Genomic DNA, 23,261 nt, shown 5'->3' with positions numbered 1-23,261 from the left:
CTTTCACCTGGTTGCTCAATTCAGCAACCCAGGGGGGCCCAGCCGCTCTGCGGCATGTGGGATCCTCCCAGACCGGGGCGCGAACCCAGTTCCCCTGCATCGGCAGGCGGACGCGCAACCACTGCGCCACCAGGGAAGCCCCAGGGTTATTTTTAATGTCCTTTTCTCCCCCACATCTATTTAATCATAAAATTCTGTCAACTTTACATGACATGATAGAAATCCTAGAAGGGAACATAGGAAAATCATTCTCTGACGTAAATCGTAGCAATATTTTCTTAGATCAGTCTCCCAAGGCAAAAGAAATAAAAGCAAAAATAAACAAGTGGGACCTAAAAGCTTTTGCACAGCAAAGGAAACCAACAACAAAACCTATGGAAAAGGAGAAAATATCTACAAATGATGTGACCAACAAAGGGTTAATATCCAAAAATACAAACAGCTCATATATCTCAATATCAGAAAAACAAACAACCCAATAAAAAAAATGGGCAGAAGACCTAAATAGACATTTTTCCAAAAAAGACATACAGATAACCAACAGGCACATGCAAAGAGATTGTTAGAGAATACAAATCAAAACCACCATGAGTTATCACCTCACACTGGTCAGAATAGCCATCATCAAAAAGTCTACAAAGAATAAATGCTGGAGAGGGTATGGAGAGAAGGGAACACTCATACACTGTTGGAGGGAATGTAAACTGGTGCAGCCACTATGGGAAACAGGATGGAGGTTCCTTAAAAAACTCAAAATAGAGCTACCATATGATCCAGCAATCCCACTCCTGGGTATTTATCTGAAAAAAATGAAGCCTCATATTTGAGAAGACACATGCACCCCAATGTTCATAGCAGCACTATTTACAATAGCCAAGACATAGAAACAACTCAAGTGCCCATCAACAGACAATTGGCTTAAGAAGATATGTTTTTATATATATATATATATATATATATACACACACATATATACATATATAAACTGGAATATTACTCTGCCATAAAAAGAATGAAACACTGCATTTGCAGCAACATAGATGGGCCTAGAGAATATTATACTTAGTGAAGTAAGTCAGACAGACAAATACAAACACTATATGGTATCACTTATATGTGAGATCTAAAAAATAATACAAATGAATCTATATACAAAACAGAAATAGACTCACAGACATAGAAAACAAACTTATGGTTACTGAGGGAGGGAAGGAGAGACAAATTAGGAGTATGGGATTAACAGATGCAAACTCCTATGCATAAAATAAATAGGCAAGAATGATTTACTGTATAGCACAGGGAATTATATTCAATATCTCATAATAACCTATAATGGAATGTAATCTGAAAAAATGTATATAATTAAATCACTTGGCTGTGGACCTGAAACATATACAACATTGTAAATCAACTATACTTTAATAAAAAAATAAATAAAACAAAATAAAATTTAACACTAGGACTTCCCTGGTGGCGCAATTGTTAAGAATCTGCCTGCCGATGCACGGGACATGGGTTCGAGCCCTGTTTGGGGAAGATCCCATATGCCACGGAGCAACTAAGCCCATGCACCACAATTACTGAACCTGTGCTCTAGAGCCTGTGAGCCATAACTACTGAGCCCGCGTGCCTAGAGCCCATGCTCCGCAACAAGAGAAGCCACTGCAGTGAGAAGCCTGTGCACCTCAATGAAGAGTAGCCCCCGCTCACCACAACTAGAGAAAGCCCGCGCACAGCAACAAAGACCAAATGCAGCCAAAAATAAATAAATAAAATAAGTAAATTTATAGAAAAATAAATAAATAAAATTTAACAGTAAATTAAGAGAAAAAAATTCTGTCAATTTTACTTTCATACTGCTTTGTACTAAAGCTTTTCTATCTTTGTTGCTTGATTTCTCTTGTTCATGCACTTATCTCTCACCTATTGATGTTTATTTGCAATGTCTTCATTTGGATGATCCCCTTTTTCCACCCTTCATAGTAATTTAAGATTCAATACTGATAAAAAGATTTTAATGCCCATCTAATACATCAACTACATAGAGACTTTTATTTAGTTATATAGATTAAATAAAAGTCTTCATATTTTTATTCTTCTCACTGACCACCTTACCTAATCAGCCCATCTCTATCCACTCTTCCACCTAGCATTCTACATTCTAGTGATACTGATTGGCCAAATATATAGCATGCCTTCTCCAGCTTCTGTGCCTTTTGCTCTATTGGAAATCATCCTTCAAGTCTTTGCATCTCCTCCAATGAAGGCTTCTGTACTTCTCTTCAGCTGAATTACAAGTTCCTGCCTTTCTGATTTCATTTTATCTTCTGTATTTTCATTAGAGTAAATTATAAATAGTTGTAATTGTTCATCTGTCTTTGTGTTCCTTCTTAAAGCTCCTGGAGGTTAGTGGTGTCTTCGTCTTAGAAACCCAATAAATATACGTTGAATTAAAGAAGCACTGGATATTAGCAGAGGCTTGTAGATTGTATATCACTTTGGTCTGTCATCCTGTGATTTATAGCATCCTTTTTATCATTCATCCAGCACATATTTTTTGGTATGTCAGCTATGCAGCAGTCACAATAGGAGATTCCAGGAAGATTTGATCCTTGTCCTCATGGACCTTACAGGTTATAATTGGTTTTGCCTAGTCACACTTTTTTAAAAATAAGAACTGATGTATGCAATTTTGAAAAAAATTGTTGTTAGTAATCACCATTTTATGACTCAGTAGTTCTTTGCAGGCTTCCGCTCAATAAAAATAGAGTATTTGAGGTGGACTAGGGAAAGTGATTCCACAGGGGACACAATGATTTTCCTCTTGGGTAAAAAGAAAAAATGAATTTAATATTAATAATTAAAATTTGCTTATACAACACAGGACATGGAGAAATATACATTTTCTTTTTCTTTTCTAAAGGAGAGACTAAAACTTACTTATGAGGAAAAGAGTGAAATCCTGGAATCTCAATTGATGTTTTTGAGGTAAAGTATTATCATCCATTTAAAGTTATTGGCAAAACCATAATGATCTTAAAAATATGTTTGAATGCTTGCTGAAATGCCAGTTTTAGTCAATATAGGAATTACTTGATGATATTTTCTATGCAATATATGAAATTTGCTAAGAATGGTAAAGGATAAGGGGATTTGTGAAGTCCTTTTTCAAATCCCATTTCAAAGAACTGTGAGCTAAATTATAAATTTTATCTCTTCATCAGTTGTAAAATATTTGTGTTTTCCCATAGAAAAAAGAATCAGAAGCTGCTCTTATAGAAATTGTTTTTAAAATAAAATAGTGTAAATAACGCACTTTAATTTTCAAATTACAAGCAAGTATTTTTTTCCTCTGTAGGTAGTCTTCATCTAATTTTTAAATTGCAACAATAATATAATAGTTTGAATATTTGTATACATGGTGAATTTGAGTATATATGAATTTTCATGTACTTTTTGATATGTTTTCAAAAATCCCAATAAAACCTATATATTATAGATTAACCATTAGTGCTTTGTTATATATTATGAGTAGGAAAAGGTACAGGAATTAATTTTTTTAAATTAAAGGTTAATTGAAATGGTGGTAATGAAATATTTTCAAATGAAATAACCTTTAAAATATTTTTATAATTTTATTTTAATAAGTCCAATTTGAAATAAAATTTAACATCTTCTAGGCTGTACATTGTCTAGAGATATAACTAGAGTAATACTAAGAGCCAGAACTCATGGCTTTTGTTGCAAATGTTATTATTCATTTATTTTAATATACTCTTATGCTTTTCATGCCTCATAAGGTTGAGGATTTCTCTAGAGATCTTTACTAGAGCTTTCATGAAGAAACCTAAACTTTTAAAAGGTGGTCTAATTTTTGGTTTCTTGATTTGCTATATGTTGATTTCTATTGTGTTTTGGTTCTTCAGTTTTTAAAGTGATATATTTCTAGGTCATTATATTTATGGGAATGTGACTTATTTTGTTTCATTCACAATTCAACTATGCAATCTTTAATTGCATTAAAACATCACTTTGCAATGGACCAGACTTTGTTTCTTGCATCCTTCTGTTTCTTCATTTTCTTTTAGTATAATTTAAGATTATTTAAAGAAGCATTTTCTTAAAGAAAGAAATAAAATCACTACTCTTATAAACTCTGGTTTTATGTTACCTATTTGTTTTTAATTTTCTTTTTGCCATTTCATGTAACTGAATCTACTTGAGTGTTTTGAATTTGAACCTGACAGAAATAGTAATGGAGACTCTTTGACTTTGGAATGTACTTCTAAAGTTCTTTTTAAGCCTTTGAAAGTCAGACTTTTTCTACATGATACGTAGAAAGAAAACTTATTATGTTGTAGATATCATCTTGGGTATAGGACATAAACAGCTCCTTTTTTTCTGCTTCAGAGTGTCATTAGATTAGCTTTTTTTAACCCTTAGATTTCCTGTAGATCTTTTCCACCTCTCCCAGGCTGTCTCAAAGCCCCCTAAATCCCAAGAGTCGAGGTAGTATGTGACAGCCAGGTGTCTTGATTATTGGCTTCTCCTTTGTGACAGTGAACAAATTAGGATGGCTATAAATTTCTGAATTTAATAGAAACAGCAGAGAGTAGTCTGAGCCAGAGATAAAGTGCCTGCCTTCAGCAGTCTAAGAATTTAAGAACAACTTTTTCCTTTTTAAGTTAGGAAGTTTTTAAAAAATACAACATGAAAGGGATGTGTATGCAAGGAAGCTCAGTTACCCAAGTTGACTTTACCAAAGCTTTTTGGGGGAGGGGGAGGAAAATACAACCCATATACTGGTCTTTTAATCCTTGACAAGTCAACTTGGAGGAAAACCTCATCCAAGAGCTATCCCATTAAAACAAACAAACAAACAAAGAACACACGCACACACTTCCTCAGCCCTTTCTTTACCAAGTTGCATATTTCCAGCTAATAGCTGCTACTTATGAATTCTTATGTCTGGCAAGTTCTGTCTAACTTCTTTCTGTAGCCCACTCTCTTTTGAAGCAGTTCTTTGTAGATTAGATAATTTTTTTTGAATTTATTTTTTTTATACAGCAGGTTCTTATTAGTTATCTATTTTATACCTATTAGTGTATATATGTCAATCCCAATCTCCCAATTCATCCCACCACCACCACTGCTCCCCCACACACTGCTTTCCCCCCTTGGTGTCCATACGTTTGTTCTCTACATCTGTGTCTCTATGGATAATTTTCTTTTTTTTTTTTTTGCATAAAATCCATTTTCTTTATGTGATCTTTTAAGGTTGTCTTTACAAATTTTAAGGGGTTAACATTTGAAATAGGGTATTTCCCTCAATTCAAGGATATTGTGTTATGTTGCTCCACCCCTTTATTAAGAGAAACTAGGATTTGTGTTTGGAGTTTTATTTTTTGTGTGTGGAGATAAGATCCTGTGAAAAGAAAGCCAGTATCAGGGGCAGACTAATCTGTTAAAATCTTAAAACAACTTGAAATTTAATATTTTCAAGGCTCATTTTATTCAAAGTGTCAATTAGGATAATCACACCTACATTTTAGAGTTGTGGTAAGAACTAATAAGGTACTGTATGTAAAGCACCTAATAAGGTAAGCACCAGTAAATGATAGTAGTTATCACTATGATGATACATTTAAAGTAGCATACTTTTACCTGGCCATTTGCTGGAACTTTTTTCCCTTCTTTTTAGGAAAGACCTAGTTGAATATCAGAAAAATTGTGAAGATCTTAAAGAGCGACTAAAGCATAAAGAGTCTCTTCTTGCTGCTAATATTTCTAACCGTGTTGGTGGTCTTTGTTTGAAATGTGCTCAGCATGAAGCTGTTCTTTCCCAAACCCATAATAATGTTCACATGCAGACCATTGAAAGACTGTCTAAGTAAGTATGCTTCTATATGTGGAGTCTTTGGCAACATGGAAACTCATGTCTTTAAATGGGCACAGTAGTTTTTTATCCCCATGCTAAATCGCATGTTAGGCGTCAAATAAAATGGATTTTAAAAGGTGCCTTCATTGTAGTTTTCTTAAAGACAGAATATGTGTGTTCTTCCAACTGTGTATAGCTGTGACATTTTGAACAAATAATTTTATCTTTCTTGTTTTCAGTCTCATCTGAAATGAGAGAATTGAAGTAGATAACCTTTATAATTCTGTTCATTTCTATAACTCTATAATTGCAAATCCAGCACTATTCATAACAAAACTGAGTTTGAGAGGAATTCTTTCAATATTGGATATCCCTGCTGTAGTATAGGTAAAGTGAGTTTTTATCAAGTTTTTATCATGCGACTGTTATGAAGAATATTATGAGTACACTGGAAGAAGGGCCCACTATATCCCATTATTAATATTTGAGGATCGACTAAGGACAAATTACAAATGAGCTTTTATGGAGTCAAAGTTTTCATCTAGGCTGAAATACTACAGTTTTCTGTGTACATCTTTTTTGTTTTGTTTTCACTATTCCAGAGGAAGCCCTTTCCTATGAAAATTATATTCTGTAGAAGTTGAGAATTATTTAATATACCATCCAATGATGATTTATAGAGGGTGTTGTCTCTCACATGCCTTCTACTTTTCTCTATGCTCAAGGTCACCTCTCTCTGTCTTTATAATATATTGTGTATACTTGCAGACAGCAACTGTGTTTTGTGCATTTCTGTATCCCTGGCTTCTAGCAGAGTACCTGGCCTACAGGCATTTTGGCCTTTATTGCTTAACATCAGAGATCGTCTAATTGGAACTGGTGTCGGGAGTCGAAAGACTTGGTCAGTAAAGTTGGTTTTGACCTTTGGACAAATGTCTTTACTTCCCTGAGTTTGGAGTCTTCTTTTGTTTGGGGGAATAATACCTACCTCTTGCGATATTATAGATGCAGCTTAGCCTTGTGACTAGAGCACTAGCTTTTGAGTCAATCTGCCTGGGTCCATACTTTGGTTCTACTGATAACTTACTATGTAACCTCACAAAAATTACTTAGTTTCTCATGCCTCAATTCCCCCATTTGAAAATGGAGATAAAAGTACCTAATAGTGTTATTTTTGAGGGGACATTGAAAGAATACCTATATTGTGCTTAAAACAGTTCCTGCCATATTGTAAATGCTCTATAAATATTAAAACCCTTCTGTACCTCACATACTTTAGAAGCAGTCAAAATGTCTGGTAGCCATGGTTTCTACATATGACTAACCTATTGTCTGTTGTATAAAAACTGAATTTCTCCAGTGGTAGTTTTCATGATGTACAGTGGTAGTCCTGCTTTTTGTTAAATATTATATTAATTCTTAAATATATTATTAACTTACTCATATATATTTAACATAATGACAATTTATTAAGTATGTTAAATATATTTTCAGATACAAGTAACGTGTAGTAAACATTTCTTATATGCCAAGGACTGTGCCAGGAAATTTAAAAACATAATCTCTTTTAACCCTCATTTTACAACTAAGGAAACTGAGGCTCAGAGAAGTTAAAAATTTGCTTGTTTATATTTGAAAAAAAGAATGGAATCACACTTCACAAAAGTAAATTCAAGATGGTTTAAAGACCTAGATATGATTCTAGACTACAAAAGTATTAGAAGAAAATATAGAAAAATATTCTTTATGTCCTTGGGCTAATTAAAGTTCTGAGCATGACGAGGAAAGTGAGAGTCATAAGGAAAAAAAAAAGGTAAACTTGACTCCATTAAAACAAAACATCCTTATGATACAATATTACAAACTAAAAAGATGGGAAAATATTTACATTTTATATAACAAAAATTTTGGTACAATGTATAAATAATTTCCTTTGAAAGAAACAGAAAAGAAAAACTGCCCAGCTGCAAAGTGTATATAGATTAGGAACTGGTAAGCAATAAAAGAGGAAGACAATACACGAGGAAGTATTCATTCTTTTTTTTTTAATTGAAGTGTAATTGACCCACAATACTATGTTAGTTCCAGGTGTACAACATAGTGATTTGATAATTCTATGCATTTGCAAAATGATCACCACAATAAGTCTAGTAATATCTGTCACTATGCAAAATTATTACAATATTATTAACTATATTCCCCATGCTGTACATTTCATCCTTTTGACTTATTTATTTTGTGACTAGAAGTTTGTAGTGCTTAATCTCACCTGTTTTACTCATCCTTCCAAACCCCTCCTCTCTGGCAACCACCTGTTTGTTCTCTGTATCTATGAGTCTGTTTCTATTCTGTTATGTTTGTTCATTTGTTTTGTTTTGTTTTGTTTTATTTTTCAGGTTCCACACATAAGTGAAATCATATGGTATTTGTCTTTCTCTGTGTGACTTATTTTAGTTAGCATAATACCCTCTAAGTCCATCCATATTGTTGCAGATGGCAAGATTTTATTCCTTTGTATGGCTGAGTAGTATTTCATTGTTTATGTATGTGTATATACACACATACATCACATACTCTTTAATCCATTCATCTGTTGATGGACATGTAGGTTGCTTCTATATCATGGCTATTGGAAATAAGGCTGCAATGAACATAGGGGTGCATACATCCTTTTGAATTTCTGTTTTTGCTTTCCTCTGAAAAATACCCAGAAGTGAAATTGCTGGATCCTATGGTAGTTCTACTTTTAATTTTTTGAGGAACTTCCATACTGTTTTACCTAATGGCTTACTAATTTACATTTCCAACAACAGTGCTCTAGAGTTGCCTTTTCTCCACATCTTTGCCAACACTTGTTATTTGTTGTGATTTTGATGATAACCATTCTGACAGGTATGAATTGCTATCTAATTGTGCATTTTCCTGATGATTAGTGTTGCTGAGCATCTTATCCTGTGGCTATTGGCCATCTATTTGAGTTCTTTGGAAAAATATCTATTCAGGTCCTCTGCCCAGTTTTTAATCAGGCTATTTTTTTATGTTGAGTTGCATGAGTTCTTTGGATATTTACCCCTTATTAGATATATTGTTTGGATATTAACCCCTTATCAGGTACATAGTTTGCCAATATCTTCTCCCATTCAGTAGGCTGCCTTTTAATTTTGTTGATAGTTTCCTTCACTGTGTAAAAGGGTTTTAGTTTGATGTAGTCACACCTGTTTATTTTTGTTTTGTTTTCCTTGTGAGGAGATATATCAAAAAAATATTGCTAAGACCAATATCAAAGAGCATACTGGCTATGTTTTCTTCTAGGAGTTTTATAGTTGCAGGTCTTACATTTAATTCTTTAATCCATTTTCAGTTTATTTGTGTTTATGGTGTGAAAAAGTAGTCCAGTTTGACTCTTTTGCATGTAGCTGTCAAGGTTTACTAACATCATTCATTGAAGAGGCTGTCTTTTCCCCATTGTATATTCTTGCCTACTTTGTCATAGATTAATTGACCACGTAAGCATGGGTTTATTTCTGGGCTCCCTATTCTGTTTCATTGGTCTATGTGTCCATTTTTGTGCCAGTACCATATTGTTTTGATTACTGTAGCTTTGTAGTATGGTTTGAAATCAGGGAGTGTGATACCTTCATCTCTGTTCTTCTTTCTCAACATTGTTTTGGCTATTCAGGGTCTTTTGTGTTTACAAACATATTTTAGAATTATTTTCTCTAGTTCTGTGAAAAATACCATTGGTATCTTGATAGGGATTACATTGAATCTGTAGATTATCTTGGGTACTATGGACATTTTAACAATATTAATTCTTTCAATCCATGAACAGGGGATATCTTTCCATTTGTTCTGCTGTCTTCAGTGTCTTTCATTAGTGTTTTATAGCTGTGCAATTATAGGTCTTTTACCTCCTTAGTTAGATGTATTTCTAGGTATTTTATTCTTTTCAATGCAATGGGAAATCGGATTGTTTTGTTTATTGTTAATGTATAGAAATTCAGCAGATTTCTGTATATTAATTTTGTATCCTAGAACTTTACTAAATTCATTGATGACTATTATTTTTTTGGTGGCATCTTGGGGATTTTTTACATGTAGTATCATGTCATCTGCAAACAATGACAGTTTTACTTCTTCCTTTCCAATTTGGATTCCTTTTATTTCTTGTTTGATTGCTGTGGCTAGGACTTCCAATACTATGTTGAATAAAAGTGGTGAGAGTCAAAATTAAATAAGTTGATTGTGTAGAATAAGTGGAGCTGCAAGTATCATCTCTCACCGGTCAGAATGGCCATCATCAAAAAATCTACAAACAATAAATGCTGGAGAGGGTGTGGATAAAAGGGAACAGATGAATGGATAAGGAAGATGTGGCACATATATACAATGGAATATTACTCAGCCATAAAAAGAAACGAAATTGAGTTATTTGTAGTGAGGTGGATGGACCTAGAGTCTGTCATACAGAGTGAAGTAAGTCAGAAAGAGAAAAACAAGTACTGTATGCTAACACATATATATGAAATCTAAGAAAAAAAAAAAAAGGTCGTGAAGAACCTAGGGGCAAGGTAGGAATAAAAACACAGACCTACTAGAGCATGGACTTGAGGATATGGGGAGGGGGAAGGGTAAGCTGTGACTAAGTGAGAGAGTGACATGGACATATGTACACTATCGAACGTAAAATAGATAGCTAGCGGGAAGCAGCCGCATAGCACAGGGAGATCAGCTCGGTGCTTTGTGACCACCTAGAGGTGTGGGATAGGGAGGGTGGGAGGGGGGGAGATGCAAGAGGGAAGTTTGTAGTGAGGTGGATGGACCTAGAGTCTGTCATACAGAGTGAAGTAAGCCAGAAAGAGAAAAACAAATACCGTATGCTAACACATATATATGGAATCTAAGGAAAAAAAAGGTCATGAAGAACCTAGGGGCAAGACGGGAATAAAGATGCAGACCTACTAAAGAGTGGACTTGAGGGCCTGGGGAGCGGGAAGGGTAAGCTGGGACAAAGTGAGAGAGTGGTAGTGTATATATGGACATATATACATTGCCAAATGTAGAATAGATAGCTCGTGGGAAGCAGTCGCATAGCACAGGGAGATAAGCTCAGTGCTTTGTGACCAGCTAGAAGGGTGGGTTAGGGAGAGTGGGAGGGAAGGAGACACGAGGGAAGAGATATGGGGATATATGTATATGTATAACTGATTCACTTTGTTATAAAGCAGAAACTAACACACCATTGTAAAGCAATTATACTCCAATAAAAATGTAAAAAAAAAACCAATGCAGCCAAAATAAATAAATAAATTTATTAAAAAAAAAAAAGAAGAAGAAGTAAGGGTGCCTGTTAAGCAACGATTGGCTGGGGCTTGAAATGATTGCTTAGTTACAAGGAGGGACCTTGAGACCATCAGGTTGCAGGTGGCAGCTGCCAGCAGATACTGTTTTGAGAATAGCTGGTGGTGTCCTTGAGTCTGATACTGTGATAGGGAAGAACAAATCTGACTCCATATAAAATCTGTTTCTTTTACTTTAACTTTTGTATTCTATGGCTTTTGCTTCAAGTTAAGAATGTTGCCTATAGCCTGAAATATACAGGATAGCCCATTCTCAAGGCTCTGACCTTTAAGAGTATAACAATTTTCCATTCATATAGAGATAAAAAGTTGCAGAACAGAGAGTAACATTTGTTTTGTTGGAGGTTTACAGGAACATTGTGACCTAATCTTCATGGACAGAGGATTCCTGCACCAAGAAGTTTGCAACAACCAACCTAATGGAATATTACTCAGCCATAAAAAGAAACGAAATTGAGTTATTTGTAGTGAGGTGGATGGACCTAGAGTCTGTCATACAGAGTGAAGTAAGTCAGAAAGAGAAAAACAAATACCGTATGCTAACACATATATATGGAATCTAAGGAAAAAAAAGGTCATGAAGAACCTAGGGGCAAGACGGGAATAAAGATGCAGACCTACTAAAGAGTGGACTTGAGGGCCTGGGGAGCGGGAAGGGTAAGCTGGGACAAAGTGAGAGAGTGGTAGTGTATATATGGACATATATACATTGCCAAATGTAGAATAGATAGCTCGTGGGAAGCAGTCGCATAGCACAGGGAGATAAGCTCAGTGCTTTGTGACCAGCTAGAAGGGTGGGTTAGGGAGGGTGGACCATCAGGTTGCAGGTGGCAGCTGCCAGCAGATACTGTTTTGAGAATAGCTGGTGGTGTCCTTGAGTCTGATACTGTGATAGGGAAGAACAAATCTGACTCCATATAAAATCTGTTTCTTTTACTTTAACTTTTGTATTCTATGGCTTTTGCTTCAAGTTAAGAATGTTGCCTATAGCCTGAAATATACAGGATAGCCCATTCTCAAGGCTCTGACCTTTAAGAGTATAACACTTTTCCATTCATATAGAGATAAAAAGTTGCAGAACAGAGAGTAACATTTGTTTTGTTGGAGGTTTACAGGAACATTGTGACCTAATCTTCATGGACAGAGGATTCCTGCACCAAGAAGTTTGCAACAACCAACCTCACCCCTCCCTCAGCTTGCCCTTAAAAATATTTTGCTGAAACCTTTCAGGGAGTTAGGGGTTTTTTTTGGATCAGTCCCCCATTTTCCTTGCATGGCCCTGCAATAAACCTTTCTCTGCTCCCCCTGCCCCACCCCCCTCAAAAAAAGTGGTGAGAGTGGGAATCCTTGTCTTATTCCTGATCTTAGAGGAAATGCTTTCTGCTTTTCACTGTTGATTGTGATGTTAGCTGTGGGCTTATCATATATGGCCCTTATTATGTTGAGGTATGTTCCCTCTAAACGTATTTTCTGGAGAGGTTTTATTATAAATGAATGTTGAATTTTGTCAAAAAGCTTTTTCTGCATCTACTGAGATGATCATGTGGTTTTTATTCTTCAGTTTGTTAATGTGGTGTATCACACTGATTGACTTGCAGATATTGAAAAATCCTTTCATTCCTAGGATAAATCCCATTTGATCATGGTGTATGATCCTTATAATATATTGTTGGATTTGGTTTGCTAGTATTTTGCTGAGAATATTTAATTTCCATCTAGCTTCTTCATTCTGGTTTTGGTGTCAGGGTGATGCTGGCCTCATAAAATGGGCTTGGAAGAGTTCCTTCCTCTGCAGTTTTTTTGGAATAGTTTGAGAAGGATAGGTATTAACTGTTCTCTGAACATTTGGTAGAATTCACCTGTGAAGCCACCTGGTCCTGGACTTTGGTTTGTTGGGAGGTTTTTTAAATTACCAATTCAATTTCATTATGAGTAATTGGTCTATTCATATGTTCTATTCCTTTCTGGTTCAGTATTGGGAGATTGTACATTTCTGGGAATTTGTCCATTTCTTCTGGGTTGTTCATTTTATTGGCATAACATTGTTCAAAATAATCTCTTATGATCCTTTGAGTTTCTGTGGTGTTGGTTGTAACTTCTCGTTCATCTTTTCTATTGTTGTTTTAGTCTCTATTTCGTTTATTTCTACTCTGATCTTCATGATTTCTATCCTTCAGCTAACTTTGGGTTTTGTTTGTTCTTCTTTTTTCTACTACCTTTAGGTGTAAGGTTAGGTTATTTATTTGAGATTTTTCTTGTTTCCTGAAGTAGGCTTGTATCTCTATAAACGTCCCTCTTAGAACTGCTTTTGCTGCATCCCATAGATTTTGGATCATTGTGTTTTCATTTTCATTTATCTACAGGTATTTTTTATTTCTTCTTTGATATCGTCAGTGGCCCATTGGTTGTTTTTAGCATATTGTTTATCCTCCATGTATTTGTGTTTTTTGTAGTTTTTTTTTTCTCATAGGTGATTTCAAGGTCAGAAAAGATGCTTGATACGATTTCAATTTTTTAAAATTTACTGAGGCTTGTTTCATGTCCTAGCATGTGATCTGTCCTGGAGAATGGAGAAAATGTGTATTCTGCTGGTTTTGGATGAAATGTTCCACATATATCTATTAAGTTATTTGGTCTAATGTATCATATAAGGATAGTGTTCCCTCATTGATTTTTCTGTTTGGATGATCTGTCCATTGATTTAAGTGGGATATTAAGGTCCACTTCTATTATTGTGTCAGTAGCTCCCTTTATAGTTGTTAATATTTGCTTTATGTATTTAGGTGCTCCTATGTTGGGTGCATATATATTTATACTTGTTATATCATCTTCTTGGATCAATCCCTTGATCGTTATGTAATGTTCTTCTTTGTCTCTTGTTACACTCTTTGTTTAAAGTCTATTTTGTCTGATAAAAGTATTGCTGCCCCCAGCTTTGTTTTGATTTTCATTTGCATGGATTATCTTTTTCCATCCTCTCACTTTCAATCTGTGTGTGTCTTTAGATCTGAAGTGAGTTTCTTGTAGGCAGCATATATACAGGTGTTGTTTTTGTATCCATTCAACCACTCTGTGTCTTTAGATTAGAGGCTTTAGTCCATTTACATTTAAAATAATTAGTGATAAGTCTGTATTCATTGCCATTTTGTTAATTGTTTTGGGGTTATTCTTGAAGTTCTTTTCTGTCCCTTCTTCTTTTGCTATTTTCCTTTTTCATTTTATGACTATTGTTAGTTTCTGTTTGTATTTCTTTCTGTTTTGTGTGTGTGTATGTCTACTACTCTGTCTTCCAGTTTGCTGATTTTTCCTATGTATTATCTAACCTACTATTGATTCCTTCTAGTGTATTTTAAAATTTCAGTTATATATTCTTCAGCTCTGTTTGATTCTTTTTGTATTTTCTAAGTGTTTGTTAAACATCTTCCTGTGTTCATCCACTTTCCTCCCAAATTCATTGTGCGTGTTTATGATCATTACCTTGAACTCTTTATTAGAGACTTCTTATCTCCACTTCACCTAGTTCTTCTTTGCAAGTTTTATCTTATTTTAAAAGGTAGTCATTCTGTTATTATTCAAGGAAATACCATTTTTAAAATGCCAACTATCAATTTGGTGAACATTTAAAAAAGGTCTCAAGAATGATAAGGCTATGAATAAGTGTGTATTTTCATACCCTGCTGGTGGAACTATAAATTGACATTACTTTGAAGGGTAATTTAGCACTATTCATTAATATTTAAATCATGTATTACACATTTCAAAATCTACCATAGAGAATGTATGTATGTGCCTAATGGGGCATTTGTAGGAACTCTTTTTGCAGCATTATTTGTGATGGTGTTGTGACATTGTGATTTAATAAGAAATATGTATTTTGGTCTTCATCTCCTGTTCCTTTCATAGAGCTCCTAAAACTCTTGTATTTTTCTAAGTGGTAGAAGTAATAGGTACATATTTTGTAGTAATATTTGGGTTTTGTCCCCTGCTTCTGAAATAGGTTGTTATTCTTAAGAAGCCCATTTCAACCACTCCTGAGTTTATGTTAAGTAGATGACTTTTGGAAACCCACTAAGGATGGGAGTGCTGCTTGCCACAGAAACCATCCATATGATTAGAAGATTGGAATTTTCAGTCTCTACTCCCCAACCTTTAGGAAGGGGAAGGGCTGGAGATGGAGTCCATTCACCAATGGCAATGATTTAATCAAGCATGCCTATGGAACTTCTATAAAAACCCTAAACAGTGGAGTTTAGGGAGCTTCTGGATTGGTCAACACATTGAGGTGGTAGAGGTGACACTCCCAGACAGGGCATGGAAGGTCCACAGCCCTTCCCACATACCTTGCCCTAGGCATCTCTTCTGTTTATCTGTTCATGAGTTGAGTCTTTTATAATAAAGGGGAAATAGTAAGGAAAACACTCTCCTGAGTTCTGTGAACTGTTCTAGCAAAGTATTTAATCCTAGAAGGGGTCATGGGAACCCATGATTTCTGGCCAGTTGGTCAGAGATACAAGATACCTGGGACTTGCAATTGGCACCTAAAGTGGAGGACAGTTTTGCGGGACTGAGCCTTAACCTGTGGGGTCTGCGCCAACTCCAGGCAGTTAGTGTCAGAATTGAGTTAGTGTCCACTGAGAATTAGAGAAGTGCTGTATGTGGAAAACCTACACACGTGGTATCAGAAGTGTTGTGAATACAGAAACTGGGTGTAGAAGAAAACAAGAGATTTTTCTTTTAGATGTGAACAACCTAAATATCCTTCAAAGAAGAATAACTAAACTACAATTGAGATAACTATGAAATTTTATGCACAGCCAAAAAAAAAAAGGATTGAAGTAGATCTATATGTACTAATGTGGGACTAAGCTCCAAAATATGTTGTTGAAGGAAAGAAATAAAACAAGATGAGAAAGACATACCTGATATGAAACTGTATGTATTCTTTCAGAGGTCCGTTCACAACCTTACTATATATTTTCTCCAGGTTCATACATATGCATAGAGAAAGATATGAAAGAAGAAACACACAATATTTAACAGTGATTACCACTGGAAAAGTAGAAGAAGGCATTGAAATTGAAAGTATGTGTTAAGTAGGTCTCTAACCATATTGGTAATTAATTTATTATAAGGAGAAAGTAATGAAAAATTAATTTTAAAATGGAAAAAGCATATTCAAAGTCATGCAGATAAAGAGGATAGTCTAAGATAAACTAAGTAGTCTGACAAAACCAATCAACAAATAAAAAATACTTTTTCCCCCCTATAATATTGCATTTCATATTATCCTTTTAGGTCATGAGAAAAATATTTTGAAAGGAAGCTACAGTGTTTACATTGATTCCAAGTCTGGAAGTCATTTAGAAATTAGATTCTTGCTCAGTTATATATTTCTTTGTCTTTATCCTAAATTTCAGCTCTTAGCCTCTTAAAATAAATGTTAACCTCAGTTTGGTTTTCTGCTTTGTCAGCATGTCATTGGTTCATGTTCTACCTTAATAACAGTATACTATGGAAGGTTCCTGCTTTTATTATAAATGAAAATCTTTGTCTATATGACCTAAGCTGGTGTTCAGTTTCTTTCAGTTTACTAATGCGGAATGCTGAATACTGAGTGTATGCTGACTTTGAAGAGTGACCAAAACTTTTTACGTTTGGATTTCTAGTTTGAAGCATAATTAGAAGCCTGAACCCTCAAAGAACTGTATTATAGTATTTCCTGCATGACTCTAATATGGATTTTTTAAAAGTTATATCCCAAATATGATAAATCAAAAGAGTTTCCTGGTCTCTATTCAAAATGTAGTATTGTAACACTAGTTTTAAGCTATGTTGTTGATTTTTTAGCATGTAATTTATTGACTATGTGACACAACATTGGGCAGCTGAAAAGGAGAGGATCAGGTACAACTTGGAGACCAGACGACCCATTTGTTTGTGGTGTTTTGTTAGGGCACTTGGGACTTTTTGGAGAGAATACTTAATGACTGCTGAGTACATTGGATATAATTTAAAAGTTGGTTTGAAGTCCTTATAGTATTTTTTAGTTTCTGCCTTCCACTCTGACGTCATTATGTCATGAAGTAGGTAAGAGCAACAATAACCTCTCTTTCTTTCTTAATGATCAAAATACTTTCAAATGGGAATCAGGGTGGAACTGCTTTATATTAAATTCCTTTCTGTAGCTCATAGTGCCTTGGAGGAACTTCAGTGTACTTTTCAGACAGGAGAAATGATTACTACTGTACTATCCTGGGACTTCAGTCCAGCTTGTGACTTGGGGGTGCGTGATTGGCAATCTTCTGTATAGCTGGCTTTGAAGTTCCTACCCATAGTCTTATGGGTAGGAACTTCCCAGAAATGAGGAAGAAGGAAATGTAGTTAGCCTTCTAGACTTTCTTTTTAAAAACAGTGATAATACTTATTAACAATGCTTAATAAAGCTTAAAACTGCTAGCAACTGTGGAATAACAAGAATTAAAGGCACTTCTTAGTCACTCCATATTTCAAGATGAAGCTCATGTATATATCAGCCCAACTCTCTCTTTTCCTTATTTTAAACATTGGCCAAGATTATTCAGGGACTTTCTCCTTTTTGCTTTGATTGTTACACTAGGTTCCTTAAATACTACATGCTCATTAGTTCACCCCAGAACTGACACCCATGCTTCTTACCTCATCTTCTGCCTCAGCTGCTCTTTCATCTGGATCATGATGGCATGTTACAGGGTTAATGCTGTATTGCTTGCTTTGTTTGAAAAACTCCTTGATCATATGCATCAAAATATTCCCATGGTATTTTTAAGCAGTTAAAGAACTTTTGCCTTGGAAGATGGTAATTTGGAGAGCTGCCCTCTCATTCTTACATTGATATATCATGTAAATTTGTAAAATTTCCCATTGTGAGAGGCTCACTCAAGCCTGGCATTGGGCTGGCCCTGTAGACTTTTATATGGATTTATTTAATCCATAAGATTGGATCCTTGCTATTTTACATGCCAATGCATTTTGGCATTCAGTTCAATTCTATTCCCAAGAAATAGCTTAGCCTAGTATACTTCTGAAAATTGCTAAGGAGGGGGTGGATCTAGGCAAGGGTCAAAACCTGTGGGATAAGATTTTGTGAAATAATGAGCATTATATGTGTAACCAGGGCACATGAGTGATTCAACAGTACTACCCATTGAAAGAAGAAATATGTTCTTAAGTAGGTGAAAGTTTTTAATTCATAGAGAAGGGTGAAAAAGAGGATTGTGAAGGAAGATGAAAAGGAAAGGACATATGTTTGTTCTAGTAGAGAGGAGAGTCGGCAGTGTAAACAAAATCTCAGTAGTCCCTTCTTACCATGGTTACTTCTACTTTGAAGTACAATCCCCACCTTCCCTACTTTATTACTTTTTTCTCCTTTTCTGCCCCCCACCTTTTTAATTTTTAAATTAATTTCCTCTTTGCTGGGCTTCCCTCTCCAGCCCTCAGTGTGCCAGTCCTCTCCATAATTGGTTATTATCCCACGTGGATGCAATCCTGCCATGAACGCTCGCAGCTTTTCTGGCTGCTCTGCCTGCCCCTCACCAAGTGAGGACAGACGGTCTTTCTCTGGGGTGTGCTTGAATATGTGCTGAGCTGGCCTGCCCTGGCTCTTCTTCTAATACATATTAATGCTTTTTTCTTCCTGACGTATGAATACACGATCATTTGTTGTTTTCAATGTTCTTTTTGTGCTGACAGAGAAAGAGATGACTTAATGTCTGCACTAGTTTCCGCGAGGAGAAGCTTGACCGAGGTGCAGCAAAGAGAAGTAAGTGCTTATGAGCAGGTGAAACACGCTGTGCAAATGACTGAGGAGGCCAACTTTGAGAAAACCAAGGCAAGTCTAATAAAATTAAAATAAAGGCATGCCATAATTGCCTTTTTTTTTCTTTTCTGAGTATTTGTTTGGTTATTCTCCATAACTAAACTCTTTTTTCCAAACACACAAAGTGAATACCAGTTTGTTAATGTTGACTTTCTAAATTAAACAAATTTGCTCTTTGGAGAATTCTTATTCCCCTGCAAATTCTCTTGCTGTATCACTATTGAAAGAATAGTATTATGATGTGATACAGCACTTTGAGAGACTTGTGTGCTTAATCTTTTTATTTGCTGATAACTTTTAATGCGAAATGAAACTTTTAGCACCCATAGTCACCCATTTGTGTATGCTCATGTATGTGAAGACAGATGTTTTTCCTCTATACCTGGGAAAGTTTGAGAACATCCAGATATGCCACAATAATAATATATGTGTATTTAATAACATCTTTAGCTATGAGTCTGTATCCATTGTGTGCTTAAGTCAAACACATTTAATGATAATGACAGTAATAGTTAACACTTAGTTATCAGGCATGTTCTAAGCACTTTTAATAGTAGGAGGTTACTGATGATTCATTGCTGTGTTTGGGGACCACACCTTAAACCATTAAAGTTGCTATGTATTTTCCCTAAACACACTAGCCACGCTTCAAGTACTTAGTAGCCACATGTAGCTAGTGATTACTGTATTGGTCAGAGCAGATATAGAACATTTCCATTACCACAAAAAATGCTTTAGATAGCATTGGTCTAAGCCATATAGTATCTTCACTATTTTATTAAACTATTGGGCTAATCACCTTTATATTAAGCTTCTCCTCAGTCATTGCCTTAACCCATTTATTTCTATCCAGATCATCTTTAACTCTTCCTAGACCTTTTGACCCTCATAATGCCCCTATGCCTTTTGAAACTTATGTTCATTCTGACCAAATGCCCTAACACATTTTGTTTCCTCAAACACTCTTACTTCTTCATTTGGACTGACTCTAGCTGTCCCTTGCTGATGTTATGACCCTTAAAACCTCCAGTGAAGCCCTTTGCTGTTCATTTCATCTCATGTGGCTGTGATGGAGGGGGTCAGCATTCATATCACCCCATACTGCCGTTTCCAGGCCTTTGCTTTCGTACCTACTCCTAACTCCTCTTTGAAATTAGGTTACCACTTCTCTTTGAAATCATTGTTGATTCTCCTCTCCCTAATTTTAATCAATATAAGCTCTCAATCTGGAAGACACTATTTGACATTTTTTTTTAAAGAAAATCATCCATCACTTGGGTTTATAAAATAGTTGTAAGATCTTTGACACTTTTTAAGAGCTTTAGCCTCTGACACTTTTCCCCCTTGTCTGTGTCCTTTCAGGCTGCTATAACAAAGACACCTTAGACAGTGTGGCTTAAACAACAAACATTTATTTCTCACAGTTCTGGGAAGTCCAAGATCAAGGCACCAGCAGGTTCGGTGTTTGGTGAGAGCTCACTTTGTGGTTCATAAACAGCTATCTTCTCACTGTGTCTTCACATGGTGGAAGGGGCAAGGGAACTCTTTGAAGTCTATTTTATAAGGGCACTAATCCCATTCATGAGGGCTCCACCTTCATGACCTAATCACCTCCCATAGGGCCCACCATCTAATTCCATCATATGGAGGGTTAGTTTTCTACATGTGACTTTTGGAGAGGCACAAACATTCAGTCCATAGCACCCTCTACTTTATCTCTTTTCATCATTCTGAAAGGTTTCCACATCCATACTGTTAACATATGCAACATCTTAGTCCTGACACACTTTGCTTTCCTTAACTCTAACATTTTCTCTGTTCTTCTGTAACTCCCACATGAACCGAAGGGTCCACGAGATCTCAAACTCTAAAACTGATCTCTCTGACCAGAGCCTTTTCTCTTCCTCGCTATCTCAGTTAAATCTACTCAGTGTCCTCATAACTGCTTCCAGTTCTTCTGCCTCCTCTCATATCTCATTTTATCTGTTATCTTCAGGCTGTTCCTCTTCCCTTTCCATTTAGATGTGAATTTTATGATCTCAAGCTAAATTCATAATATTCACTTCATCAAAACAGCTGTGTTCTCTACTCACTGAATGGCACTTTTATCCACTGTCATGCCCTGATTGGGAACCTGGATGTCATCCTCTCCTTTGGCTTCCAACCAATCACTAAATAGGAGTTTTAATCCCTGAAGTTTGCTTGAATTCTTTCCTCACTGTCACCTTTTTTGTTCAGGATACCATAATCTCTGGATTCATGAATTATAACATCCCTTGTCTCTTTTCCCTCACTCCATTCCCTACAATGCAGCTAGAAGTGATCTTTCTTCAAAGCAGATTTGATCATGTGACTCTCTGATTTAAAATCCATCAGTGATTTCCCACTGCCTTCAGGGTAATCTCCAAACTACTTCACATGCTTATGAGGTCTGTCCTAATGTGCTTCCTTTCGACCCGTTAGTGTCACTTTTTACTTTCCTCCAACAGACTCAGCCCCTGTCAGCTTGGAAAGGCAGTAGAATTTAGAGGTTGGTCATGGTCTTAGTAGAGTTAGCAAGACCTAGATTCAACTTCCAGCTCCACCATTCACCAGCTGTGTGACCTTGGGCAAGTTATTTAATTCTCTGTGCCTCAGTTTTTCTTCATCTGTGAAATGGAAATAATATCTGACACATAGGATTTTAATGAGGACTGTATTTTAAAATTTATATCTGTTATCTTATAGAAACTCTGGCACAAAATATTTCTTCAATAAGTAGTTGTGGTGATGGTGATGGCTATTAATCCCTCTGTTTATGCCATGCTTTTTCTAGCCTCTGGGTCTCTGTATAAGCCATGCAAATTCTTCTCCACACCATTGCTTGGATATTTTCTTCATCCTTCATGCCACTGTCTCTAGAAAATCTCTGATCTCCCATGTCTAGATTTGATGTGCCTCTTATGTACTTTTAGAGCAGGGTTTCTCAACCTTGGCATGATTGACATTTTGATGTACATAATTCTTTGTTTTAGAGATTATCCTCCACGTTATAGGATATTTAGCAGCATTCCTGGCCTCTACCCACTAGATGCCAGTAGCACATCCCTCTCCCACAAGTTCTGATAACCAAAGATATCTACAGACACTGCCAAATGACCCTGAGGGGGGTGGTGCAGAATTGCCCCCAGTTGAGAACTACTCATTACAGCATTTATCAAAATGTATTATTATTGGTTATTTGTCTGTATCTTTCATTAAACTCTCTGGCAGGAAGTAACTTGTCCATCTTGTCACTATTAAATCCCTAGTATCTTACATAGTGTTTGGTAAGTAATAGGTACTCAGTAAATATCCGCTAAGGGAATTGCAGTGTGCTCTCAGTAACACTCTAGAATTCTGTTATTCTTACCTTTCCAATTTAACTACTTTACCAGTGCCAAGTGAAAGTTAAGCCAAATCATACATGTTTTTCCTATCATTTTCAGCCTATAAAGTGTTACTGAGGGAAGCCATGTAAGAAAGCAACAGAATGAATTCCACAGGAGAGTAATAACGGTCACCTTCGGTGTATAAGTACTGTTTAGCAATTCTTTTCTTTGCAGTTGACTACCACATACACTTTTCTAAATTTTATTTTATTTTATATTTTTTAACATCGTTATTGGAATATAATTGCTTTACAATGGTGTGTTAGTTTCTGCTTTATAACAAAGTGAATCAGCTATACATATACTTATATCCCCATATCTCCTCCCTCTTGGGCATCCCTCCAACCCTCCCTACCGCACCCAGCTAGGTGGTCACAAAGCATCGAGCTGATCTCCCTTTGCTATGCGGCCGCTTCCCACTAGTTAGCTGTTTTACGTTTGGTAGTATATATAAGTCCATGCCACTCTCTCACTTCGTCCCAGCTTACCCTTCCCCCTCCCCGTGTCCTCAATCCATTCTCTATGTCTGTGTCTTTATTCCTGTCCTGCCCCTACGTTCTTCAGAACCTTTTTTTTTTTTTTTAGATTCTATATATATGTGTTAGCATACGGTATTTGTTTTTCTCTTTCTGACTTACTTCACGCTGTATGACAGACTCTCTGTCCATCCACCTCTCTACAAATAACTCAATTTCGTTTCTTTTTATGGCTGAGTAATATTCCATTGTATATGTGCCACATCTTCTTTATCCATTCAT

The 23,261-nt window shown here is 35.9% G+C and overlaps 1 protein-coding gene across 1 annotated transcript in view; it reads left to right on the top strand.

Annotated features, from left to right (window-relative positions):
- Window positions 1-23,261, top strand: part of SDCCAG8 (SHH signaling and ciliogenesis regulator SDCCAG8) — a 268,791-nt gene that overhangs the window by 42,364 nt on the left and 203,166 nt on the right. The window contains 3 exon segments of the mRNA XM_007106891.4: window positions 2,924-2,988; window positions 5,702-5,890; window positions 18,967-19,105. Of these exon segments, the coding sequence (XP_007106953.3) occupies window positions 2,924-2,988; window positions 5,702-5,890; window positions 18,967-19,105 (393 nt within the window).

This window comes from Physeter macrocephalus, chromosome 4, assembly GCF_002837175.3.
Source record: "Physeter macrocephalus isolate SW-GA chromosome 4, ASM283717v5, whole genome shotgun sequence".
Classification (NCBI taxonomy): domain Eukaryota; kingdom Metazoa; phylum Chordata; class Mammalia; order Artiodactyla; family Physeteridae; genus Physeter; species Physeter macrocephalus.
Note: the sequence above shows the minus strand (reverse complement) of the source record. Positions and strands in the feature narration are given on the sequence as shown.